This window comes from Parasteatoda tepidariorum, chromosome 8, assembly GCF_043381705.1.
Source record: "Parasteatoda tepidariorum isolate YZ-2023 chromosome 8, CAS_Ptep_4.0, whole genome shotgun sequence".
Lineage (NCBI taxonomy): Eukaryota > Metazoa > Arthropoda > Arachnida > Araneae > Theridiidae > Parasteatoda > Parasteatoda tepidariorum.
The window spans coordinates 1,616,051-1,628,030 of NC_092211.1; the positions used below are offsets into that span (position 1 = coordinate 1,616,051).

The 11,980-nt window shown below is 26.6% G+C and overlaps 1 protein-coding gene across 1 annotated transcript in view; it reads right to left on the bottom strand.

Annotated features, from left to right (window-relative positions):
- LOC139424841 (amiloride-sensitive sodium channel subunit beta-like) overlaps window positions 1-11,980 on the bottom strand; it is a gene marked incomplete at its 5' end in the record, with an annotated part of 38,145 nt that overhangs the window by 9,235 nt on the left and 16,930 nt on the right. The window contains 3 exon segments of the mRNA XM_071184102.1: window positions 7,646-7,693; window positions 8,559-8,679; window positions 10,458-10,569. Coding sequence (XP_071040203.1) covers window positions 7,646-7,693; window positions 8,559-8,679; window positions 10,458-10,569 — 281 coding nt within the window.

Consider the following 11,980-nt stretch of genomic DNA (forward strand, 5'->3'; position numbering starts at 1 on the left):
ATATATATATACATACATATACTTTGAGGAATAAAAATTTTGTGCCAGATTTTGAAACTTAAATTATCTTCTACCTAACAAATAAGATTGTACAGTCGGCAAAAAAAATATCTCCCTAAATAACTTTCGTTCTAATCATCGGATTTTCACGAACTAAATGTCAATCTTAATGGTTTCTGGGGGTGACCTTAAATACGCTAATCAATTAGTGCTAACTATTAATTAAGTTATGAAATCAGACACAAAAGCGTGCTTTCTCCGAATAGACATATTTTTTTTAAATAATTGGAGTCCTGAGCCTTGTAATTGGGGAAGGGGGATAGATAAAATTTCAAAAAAAAAAGAAAAGGTCGTAAATTGGGTCGCAATAAAGATTTATATATTTGGTGATAGTCCAGAAAACAGCCAAAAAAAGTTACGTCCACAAATAAATATTTTGAAATAACGCATAGACTAATTCAAATGAGGAATACTTAATTTACACCGTTGCTAAGTCAAGTTCTGACTGTAAAAAAAAAGTTGAAATAATGTTCTGTGATTGCTTGGAGAGGTTTAATTAATTATAATTAATAGAAAATATCTCGAAGTTTCTAAGCAATAGTACATTTTTAAACTGATTTCTGTCCAAAAAAGCAAGGATTTGTTTTCTTTTTTTTATAACCTTTAAAAAGAAAATTTGAATAGATGTATAAATTATTTATGATTTTCTAAGCTTTTAGAATTTGAGTACATGAGCTTTTAATCTGACATCATTTGGGTTTTTTATGTTGTTTTCACTTTATTTATACTAGGATTTCACACTAAAATCAAATTTGCATAACTTATTATAAGTAAATACAAAATTTTAGGGATAAACGTTTTTACTGCTTTAGTCGAGTCTTCTAGGCAAAAAAGTTTGAAGAAACAGAAAAAAAAAAAAAAAAAAAAAAAAAAAAAAAAAATGGCCTGAAAAATAAAATGTGGATTGTATAGTAATTCTAATGCACATTCATAGGGTTTTATATAATTTACGATAGTTCTTTTTTCTGAAACTGAAGGAATTGCTGAATGTTAAGTGGCATTTTAAATACAGTGCAATATGCTATGTTTAAGAATAACATATTGAAATAATATGCTGCATATTGTATGATTCATTGTTTAGAAAATCGCTTCATTCAGCTAGATATTTAGGTTATATGGTTTTTTTTGGATAAAGATGATTTCCAAACAGCATCCTGATATTTCGATACATTTTGAAACTTATTTTCGCAAATCCACCATAAAATGTCGCACAACATGTTCTTCAATTACGATAAGCTTCATTAATCACCAAATACCGCTTCTAAGATTTCTTTGTTTTCTCATAAATATATCTGATATGATACTCTGCCTTTAAATAGAATTCGTAAGATTCTTAAGATGGCTCAAAATCTTAAAAGATAAAATATTCAATTTCTTCAACTCAAAATTTTATTTTAAAGTTTAAGATAACTTTTATAGTTGCAATATGGATGCTACGGTTCTCTAGCATTTTTAAGGATCACATGAATCCTCTTAAAATATTAAAATGCATATGCTTACTTTAACGAGCTTAAAATCCTTATCAAAGTAATGATCAGGGCCCAAAAGTAAAACAGTATAACTGATGAAAAAAAATTATCTTGTTTCAAAATATATGAGGAGGGAAATAAAAGTTGACATGTTTCAAGTGTTCAAATATAAGCGCTCATTCTCAAGACTCGTCATGTGTGAATGAGTTCTGACTTTAGTTATTGGACTCTCAAAACGTATCTATTTTTATTATCATCAATTAATTTTTATATCAATGAAGTTTTTATGTTTTCGATTCAGTTTCTTTAAGATTATTTATTTAGTAATACAGTATATTAAATTACTTCACTCGATATTGAAATAAGTTTTAGGTAAGGTACAGGCATAGGTTCTTTGATTGAAAAAATAATAATTGGTCACCACTTTCCAAACAAATCAATGGCGTTTTTTTTCTTTTTATCTTTTCAAATTTTTTTTTGAAGTTATTTAAAAGGGTATTTTTTATTTATCGAGTGTAAAGTTTATTCTATATACATTTTAGGATATACTTTAGGTATATTTCGAACGAGTTTACTTTTACACCCTTATTTGCTTAAAAGTATTAAATAATTTGTCCAAAATAAATTATTCAAGCTATATGATTTAATGCATTTATAGTACAGCAGTAAACAGGGCTTCCATCACATATCCCTCATCTTGTTACCACTATCATTTAATGAATGGAATAAGCTTAGATAAATAATAATAGTTTAAAAATTTTCTCGTTTTAATTTTCAAGGAATAATATGTTTTGTCCAAACAGATTCTATAATTTCAATTCGAAAAAAAACGAAATTTATTGAGTAGGTCTCTTTGAGCAATGTTATTCTTATCCTCTTGCGACAAAATATGTAGGAAAATTGGTTTTCACAGTTTCTGTAAAAAGTATGCTAATCTTCTCTTCGCATATTTATTATTATTTTTTTTTATCAGAATAAGTTTGAAAATCGCGTATTTCTCATTGCATTTTCTTAAAAATCAGATGAGGATTCTGAAATTGGCATGATTTCGGAATCTTTTTACAAATTTCAATATTTAGTATTCACTATTTAACAAAATAAGGCATTTTTCTAATAGCAAATTATACTATAATAATATCTTGTGAATCATGTTAAAGTTAAAATTTTTTTTAACGGAAGTAAATTTTTTCAACACATTTTTTTAAAGAGCAACTTTCTTAAAATTAACTGCGTAATATATAAGCTAAAACGCCAAAAAAATTGCTGTTCAAATTTGTTTACTTAAAAATCAAAGCAAACAGTTGTGGTTTTTGGAGTTTCACTAATATGTATTTACTTTTTACAAACCAAACAAATAAGAAACAATAAAGTAAATAATTTGTTTGCTTAATCTTAAAGAAAAGTGTGCTTACTTACTACGATCAGTCAGACGTTTAGCATTGAGTAATTTTAACATAGAAATTGTTTTTAAAATTTTATCAGCTAACTGGCTACAGTTCTGATGTAAAAAAAAATTACAGCGAGCAATAATTTAACGAAAACCTCTAAGTACCAATAAAAACAAAATAGTTTAGTATATTATCAAGAAATATATCGACGTGGTAGCATAAAGAAAAAGTAAAAAATATAATGAAATAATTAGTAAACCACACACGGCCAGGTAAATAAAAATTTTATTTCACAATTAAGATGTTAGGACGACATTTAAGATACTGAGATATTTTAACACGCTTAAAAATTTTGGTTACATATTCGACAACTTTTTTTGTTCGGTATATTTATACTATTTGTGGTGACACATAAAACATCAACACTATTTTAGATAATCTATGTTTAAGTCACCAGCAAAAAAAATCAACAATTTATCTTTATTTTTCGAAAAAATAGTTTACTTAGTAAATAGTCAGCTGTTTTGCATCAAATAAATTTTAAGAGCAGAATGTTTTTAATTTTTTTAACAAAATTTATTCTTAGCTGGCAGGCAAGTTTTCTTTTAATAAAAACTTGACAATAATTTGAAAAGGAACATTAATTTAAATGAAAATCTAAATTAAAGTATTAAAAAAATTTATTAGTATATTAATGAAAAATTAATATATGTGATATCGTAAAGAGGATGATTTTTTAAAAATGTCAAAATTTAATTAAATAGTTGGTAAAACACGCGCAGGTGATTAAAAAATTTATTTTAAGATTGAGACTATATATAAGATGTTGGAAAATTTCAATATGCTTAAAAATGTGGACTACGTATTTGTATTAATAATTATAAAATGTATATTGAAGAAATTGATAAATATATATTATTCCATATCTATGCATACTTATGTATATTATTGAAAATTGTTTCAATTAATGAAAAAGGTGGCTAAGAAATTAAATATAATCACATTAAAATACAAGCAAAATTCTTACATATAATCATATATAATCATATTCTATCAGAAGCTTGCTTTTATGAAACTCGTCATTCGTAGAATAAAATGTTTCATTCAAATTTCTTTTCTAAATTACGAATAAAATTTTAGGCGACTAAAAAAGAAACATAGTGTTTTAGAATTTAAAAAAAAGAGAAAAAGAAGATTAGCAATTGGTTAGTAGCGAAAAAAATATGAATAAAATTTTATGCTTCCCGTAGGTAAGTTAAGTACCTCGTAAGTTAACCACATTTTAGTATTATTGGCCCTATTTAAATATTTCTTCATTGTCGCCAAATTATTTTTTTTAAAAATTATTAATTTTAATTTTTCTCAGCTTCTACTGAATAAAAAAAAGTTGAAATTTTAGATTTTTCAATAGAAAAATATGTAGATTAATATGGTATAAAAAATTCATACCTCATAATTCAAAATTTTTTAATCTTCAATTAACTTGAATGATAAAAATTTAAAAATAATTATTAAAAATTAGTTTTTATGTGAAATTATCTTTGTGTAAAAGAGNCAAATAAGAAACAATAAAGTCAATAATTTGCTTGCTTAATCTTAAAGAAAAGTGTGCATTTATTTACTACGATCAGTCAGACGTTTAGCACCTGACTGATCGTAGTAAATAATGTTGTAATTTTAACATATGTTGTAATATAACATAGGAGTTGTGGTTACAGCATAACATAGCAGTTGTGGTTAATATAACATAGCACAAATATAACAGTTGTGGTTTTTGGAGTTGCACTAATATGTATTTACTTTTTACAAACCAAACAAATAAGAAACAATAAAGCCAATAATTTGTTTGCTTAATCTTAAAGAAAAGGGTGCATTAATTTACTACAATCAGTCAGACGTTTAGCATCTGACTGATCGTAGTAAACTATGTTGTAATTTTAACATAGAAATTGTTTTTAAAATTTTATCAGCTAACTGGCTACAGTTCTGATATAAAAAAAACTTACAGCGAGCAATAATCTATATATATATTTCTTTTACACGGCGACAAAAAAAAACAACCTCATTACAACTCCCCGAATGGCAACGCTAGAAAATCGACCAATCATTGCCTCTAAAAATGTCACATGCCAAATCTAGATGAGATGGCTCAACATAAAGCGCTTTTAAAAAACTGAAATAACCAGAGAGAGCATAAGCTAGGCAGAAGTGAGTAGTCTTTGTCGATAGATCTCTATTTTAGTATTTTGTCGAAAGAGCTTTTTATCACGAATTTATATATTACGAATCTATTTGACGATTTTTGATTTATATCATGAATTTATTTGTTTTACTAGAATTTATTTGTTTATGCAGGTTTTTCCATTGCAATTCACTCATTTAAATTTTTAATAGACTTAATTATAGCCAAAATTTTAACCCTTTTAAAGAGATATCAGTTTTAGAAATTTTATCTAAAGATTTCATACTATAGCACATTTCTAATAGGTTTAACGAATTACATGTCATTTATTTGAATTCAAATTTATTTTAATGACTTAGTATTTACTAAAGAGATGTAATATTTTTTTTGAAAAAAAGTTGCTATATGGATTTAAATGATTGTTTTGAATTCTTAGAATTTTGAGCATTTGCAATGTACCTAAGTTAGTAGCGAGCGAAGCAAACCATATAAGATTACGTAGCAATTTTTGGCGGTTGGCGAGCGTTAGCGAGCAGGGGGCGCAGAATACTAGTTTAAAGAAAACCTCCAAGTACCAATAAAAACAAAATAGTTTAGCATATTATCAAGGAAAATATCTACGTGGTAGCATAAAATATAATGAATGAATAAGATAAAATATAATGAATAATAACATAAAATATAATGAATGAATAAAAAAAAATATAATGAATAATAACATAAAATGTAATGAATGAATATAATGAAAAATATAATGAAATAATTAGTAAACCACACGCGGCCAGGCAAAAAAATTTTTTATTTCACAATTAAGTTGTTAGGACGACATTTTAGATACTGAGATATTTTAACACGCTTAAAAATGTTGGCTACATATTCGACAACTTTTTTTGTTCGGTATATTTATACTATTTGTGGGGACATATAAAACATCAGCACTATTTTAGACAATCTATGTTGAAGTCACCAGAAAAAAAAATCAACAATTTATCTTCATTTTTCGAAAAAATAGTGCACTTAGTAAATAGTCAGCTGTTTTGCATCAAATAAATTTAAAGAGCAGAATGTTTTTAATTTTTTTAATAAGATTTATTCTTAGCTAACAGCAAGTTTTCTTTTAATCAAAACTTGACAATAATTTGAAAAGGAACATTAATATAAATGAAAACCTAAATTAAAGTATTACAAAAATTTATTAGTATATTAATGAAAAATCAATATAAAGAAAGAAGAACATTTTTTAAAAATGTTTGAAAATGTAACGTAAAGAAGATGATTTTTTAAAAATCTTAAAATTTAATTAAATAGTTGGTAAAACACGCGCAGGTGATTAAAAAATGTATTTTAAGATTAAGACGATATATAAGATGTTGGGAAATTTCTATATGTTTAAAAATGTGAACTACGTATTTGTATTAATAATTATAAAATGTATAGTGAAGAAATTGATAAATGTATATTATTCCATATCTATGCATACGTATGTATATTATTGAAATTGTTTCAATTATTGAAAAAGGTGGCTAAAAAATTAATATAATCACATTAAAATATAAGCAAAGTTCTTATTTATAATCATATAATCATATTCTATCAGAAGCTTGCTTTTATAAAACTCGTCATTTGTAGAATAAAATGTTTTATTTAAATTTCTTTTCTAAATTACGAATAAAATTTTAGGCGACTAAAAAAGAAACATCGTGTTTTAGAATTAAAAAATAAACGAGGAAAAGAAGATTAGCAATCGGCTACTAGCGAAAGAAATATGAATGAAATTTTATGCTTCCCGTGCGTAAGTCAAGTTCCTCGTAAGGTAACCACATTTTAGTATTAATCACCCCATTTAAATATTTCTTCGTTGTCGTCAAATTATTTTTTTAAAAATAATTCATTTTCATTTTCCTCAGCTTCTAGTGAATAAAAAAAAGTTGAAACTTTAAATTTTTCATTAGAAAAAGATATAGATTTATATAGTATAAAAAATTCATACCTCATAATTCAAAATTTTTTTTATCTTCAGATAACTTAAATGATAAAAAATAATTATTAAAAATTATTTTTCTTTAGGAGAAATTATTTTTGGGTAGAAGAGCTTTATAAGTAGGGGCAATTTTTTTTTTTTTGAATTGCTTAATTAGTCTTGAAAATATGACTAAAAACGAAAAAAGTGAAATTAAGATTAAGGGGCCTGAACTTTGGATCGCTCTGCTGACCAAACCAAACAATGGGAACCATGTTTCCCAAATTGCGGGCTACTCTCTATATTTTGAANAGGAATTTAACGAAAAAAAAGGTATGTTTATTCAGAGAAATTACGTTTTTGCGTCCAATTTCGTAGCTTGATTAATAGTTAGCGCTAATTAATTAGCATATTTGCGGTCACCCCCAGAACCATTAAGGTTGACCCTTAGCTACTTATTTACTAACTACTAAAAACTAACTACTTATTTAATTACGTTAATGTTTATCAAACTATTTAAAATTTTGTAATTGTTAGTTTGAGATAAAATCAAATTTTGTAATAAAAACACAAATACAAACTTGCCTCGTTTTGCACATCATCAACATCTTTAATTACTTGGTAGGATTCTTCGCTGAAAATGAAACAAACCGAATTATATATTTTACAAACTCCAAGAATCTACCAAAAAATAAATAAATAAATATATTTAAAATGAAGTTACTATAATTTAATTTAAAAAAATAATATTTCTCGAATGATTAGTCTGCTACATTTTTGACTGTTACCCAGAAACTGAAAGTAGGGTTGTAACGAGAAAAAATACTTAAATAATAAACTTCTAAAACTATTCCAGTGGTCAATCACAGTAAGCAAATAAATGAAAAAAAAGGTAACAACCTGATTATATTTTTTTAGGGTGATAATATGCATGTTTGTATCCAGAATATGTAATATTCAGTAAAAATTCTTCAGTCAAAGAAAGCAGTCGATTATTTTAGTCATTCAAAGTTAGTTTCATTTTTTGCATGTCATGTTATACCTCTAGAACCAATGAAACGAATTGAAAACTTTTTGAAAACATTTATAAAACTCATTTATCCAGAGAAAATTCGCTGTATTTTTTTTTTGATTTATAATTATTTGTTACTTTTTTATTATCCAATTTACTACAGTTAGTTCAGCTGGAGATGAATCTACACCCAAGTCAAAAGTCTTGATGGTCCCATTAAAACATTTTAAAGGTTTATGTCGGTTTAAGTGCGATTCATGATGATCGACATCATTTGATGGTCACCATCATCATACATTTTCCATTATGTGTTCATGGATCTTATATGCCATACATCGGACATATAAGATATCTTATATCTTATATGTCCGATTAGTTGCAATTAGGTGCCATAGCCGTTTCGGTGCCTTGAATTTGAATGACAAATTCTTTAATTTGCTATTGAGTTGAAATTAAATGTTTAGAAAATTGAACTAATGAAACTTACTAACAAGCAGGTCCACAGTTCTTTTTCGCACACTCTTCAATTTTTTGATTGAATTCGGTCGTATAAAATGCTTTATCTTCCTTCTTTTCATCTTGCAAATAGTCAGGATAGTCATCAGCAACTGAGGAGACATAAACATCTGTGTAAGGCAATGATTCGTTATAGTTTTATTTAAAAAAAATGTTTTAAGAAATATAATCTAATTCTTAACATTGCTGCGGTTGCGCGTGGTTCCCATCCTTCAAAAATAACTCCAACTTTCACTTGAAGATCTTAATGGAAGAAACAGATAAGTGACACTTTAGTTAATTTGAATAAATGAGCTCTAAAGTTTATACGCTTCTCCTTTCTCATTTTTCATTCAATCTTTCTATTTTCAGTATTATTGCAAATATATAACTTACAAAAGATTTTAGGTGTCTATTCTTAAAGATTTTAACTCTTAAAGAAAAGCAGATATGCAGCTTTTTTTAAAATTTTATTTTCAACTTCTTACTCTTGAATTTAAAAAACAGGAGAACATCTGTTTGAAGGAAAAAAGTCCCATTGACTTTCAAGAAGATTTCTTTTAAGTGGAACTTATCAGCATTTGCGAAAAATGGAGGTAAGAACAACGAAAACCTCTGATGGTTAGCCCGATACCAATGCAGCTCTGATATGTTTACTAATAAGTTTAATTTGCATCAACACAGCAATGACCGCTAACAGGGAGCTATTTTGCAGACTTTTTTTTAATTGTAATAAGCATAAACATTAATAAAAATTATTTTGGCATTGTTTCCCTATTCACCCAGTGTCCCATAGAAACAAACCAGTCAAACCGGAAGTCTTACAGTCCTCCTATGTCATCCTAGCGGCACAGTTCAGTGTAAATCAGTGCATTCATCAAGCGGAAGTTATAAACGCCTGTTTAATACTATCTGCTGATAATAGAGAGGACCTCCATCAGAAAAAAGGAGAAAAAAGTATTTTTGTATTCCTAAAGTATTTACCTGTAATATTAGGTGGACAGAAAAGTATTGTCATTTCGGTGCATTTGATATTTCTTTTCAAGATTTTATTTTTAATAAATAATGTATTCACCCTCGTTATCCACAACCTTTCAACGCCAGATCGAAAATGAATAGAAATGGATCGAAAAAAAAAAATGAATTGGTTTTTAATACAAACGAATATTTAATGAGGCGAAAGGACATTACTTTCAGGTTCACCTAATATTTATTTTTCTTCTGCCATTGATATGTTTTTAATTTTGATTGTATTTTAATTTGATTAAAACTCACATAATGATTGTTTCTTTATTAACACGTAATTCCATAATACTGCCATATGTCGCTACATTTTCTGGTAAATGTATTTGAATCGGTATCTTAATTTATTAAAAATTTTAGAATTTGTATTTCTTATGTAAATTATATGAATATGCTATGATAAATTACCGCCAAAAAGATTCGTTAAATGATTTAGAACTTAGATCAGCTTAATGAACAATGTGAGCTGTGTTTATTATATGAACTTATTTGATAAGCAAATATATTAAATAACTGTAGTGAACTCATCAAATTTGTTATGTAATACCAATGAGCTTTTATTTTAAAAAAATATTACTGAGCAAAAATTTTTTTTTTGACATTTCAATAGAGCCAGAAGAAAAGACCGAGTGTTAACCTGGTTATCAAGGTAACTTTGGCCTCCGGGTTTTAATCTTATTTGTGGAAATGAAAGCAACTGAAATATGATAATCAATAATCTATTCATTTTTTCATTGGATACTTAAAATTGTGCAAAGTAACAAGTTAATGATGTGAAACGGTACCAAGCTAAAGATACTAATTCTTAGTTATCAAAAATAAAACAACTGCATGTAAAAAATAGCTTAAATTCTAACTTTTTACTTACAAAAAGAACCATGAGGGCAAATAGCGCTTTCCATTGAATATCGTCTCATCTTACTATGAAGGCAACCAACTTCTTTTAAGCTAATATTTAATTGGCATTCATTATAGCATTCCTAAAACACAAAAAGCATGAATGAATTTTATTTAATTTAGAGAGAGATATTCTGTCAGCATATTTATTTAATAAAAGGATCTAAAAATTAGCTCATTAAATGTCATTAAATTAAAGATAGATATCATAACGTATTTCAATTTACAATTATTAAGCATTTTCTGACGCAATCCAGTGCCATTAAAAAGTAGGCATTCCAGATCATATATTGTTAAAGAGATGGAATCTTCTAATGCGCGCATATTGCTTAATGAATAAATAGCGAAATACCCATTCTTTGTGATTAAGGAATAAAAAAAAAACAATTACACAGTAGCGAATAACACTACGAAATCATTTGCAATAAATTAAAGGCCTATAACAACACAATTAATAAAGCAATTTGTCTATTTATTATTATTTGTTGCCCTTCCCTATGGTTGCAATGTTTTAAAATAAAACAAAAAACGTTTTTTTGTAGTTCATCTCATCAGAATAATAATTAACCGTATTGAGAACTTAGCGTCATGATAACTAATGCTCATTGCTTTACTGCTTCTCAACAATACAGAAAATTAAATTATATTATATCGCTGAATCATTCTACTACCGTCTAAATTTTTATCTTGATTACTCCCCTCCTCCCCTGAAAAAAGGATGAAAGATACTTGCAGCTTGCAAAAAATGTAAAATCTAATATTGTATATCACGAAAACCAAAACAAAATAATATTACGACGAAATCTATATAATGTTAATTTATATAGAATCTAACCATATATAATGCAGAGAAAACGGCGAACTTTTTTATTTGTCTTATATTCGAAATTTACGCCAAATAGCAATAGATTTTCCTAGTTTTCTAAAGTTCAGAGCAAAACAAATGCCTGTCAAAATTAGAAAAATTAGCTGCAAAATTAGAAAAATTACTTCGGCCTATTCTACCACGTTTACGTTAATCATCGAGTTTTATCTGAGATAACTAATAAAAAATCTTTTGATATTCGTGAAATAAACACTTTTTTCTCTCTTAAATCTTTTCAATAATCATATATATGGGTCATTCTCACAAAAACAGTCATTTTCATGTCCCCAGTATATTTTATGTTTGTTTTACAACTTACGAAAAAAAATTTTTCAGGGAAAGTGTCCTTCAGAATGCAAGCTAACAAAAGAATAAAAATAAAATTATCAATTTTTATTTTTTATTAATTTTAGGTAATAAAAATATACCAATATGTCATTCCCTCACTTGTCCCCACTGCTGATTTAAAAAAAGAAAAAAATTGTTTCTGAAATAAAAAATTTTTTTTTACAAATTTGTGTTTTTTATTTGAGAATATTGAAATATAGAATTCAGAAAATAAATTTTAAATTTAATTTCTGATAAAAATATTAACACAGCACTATTTTAAACTTTGTCCCCAGTGTTTC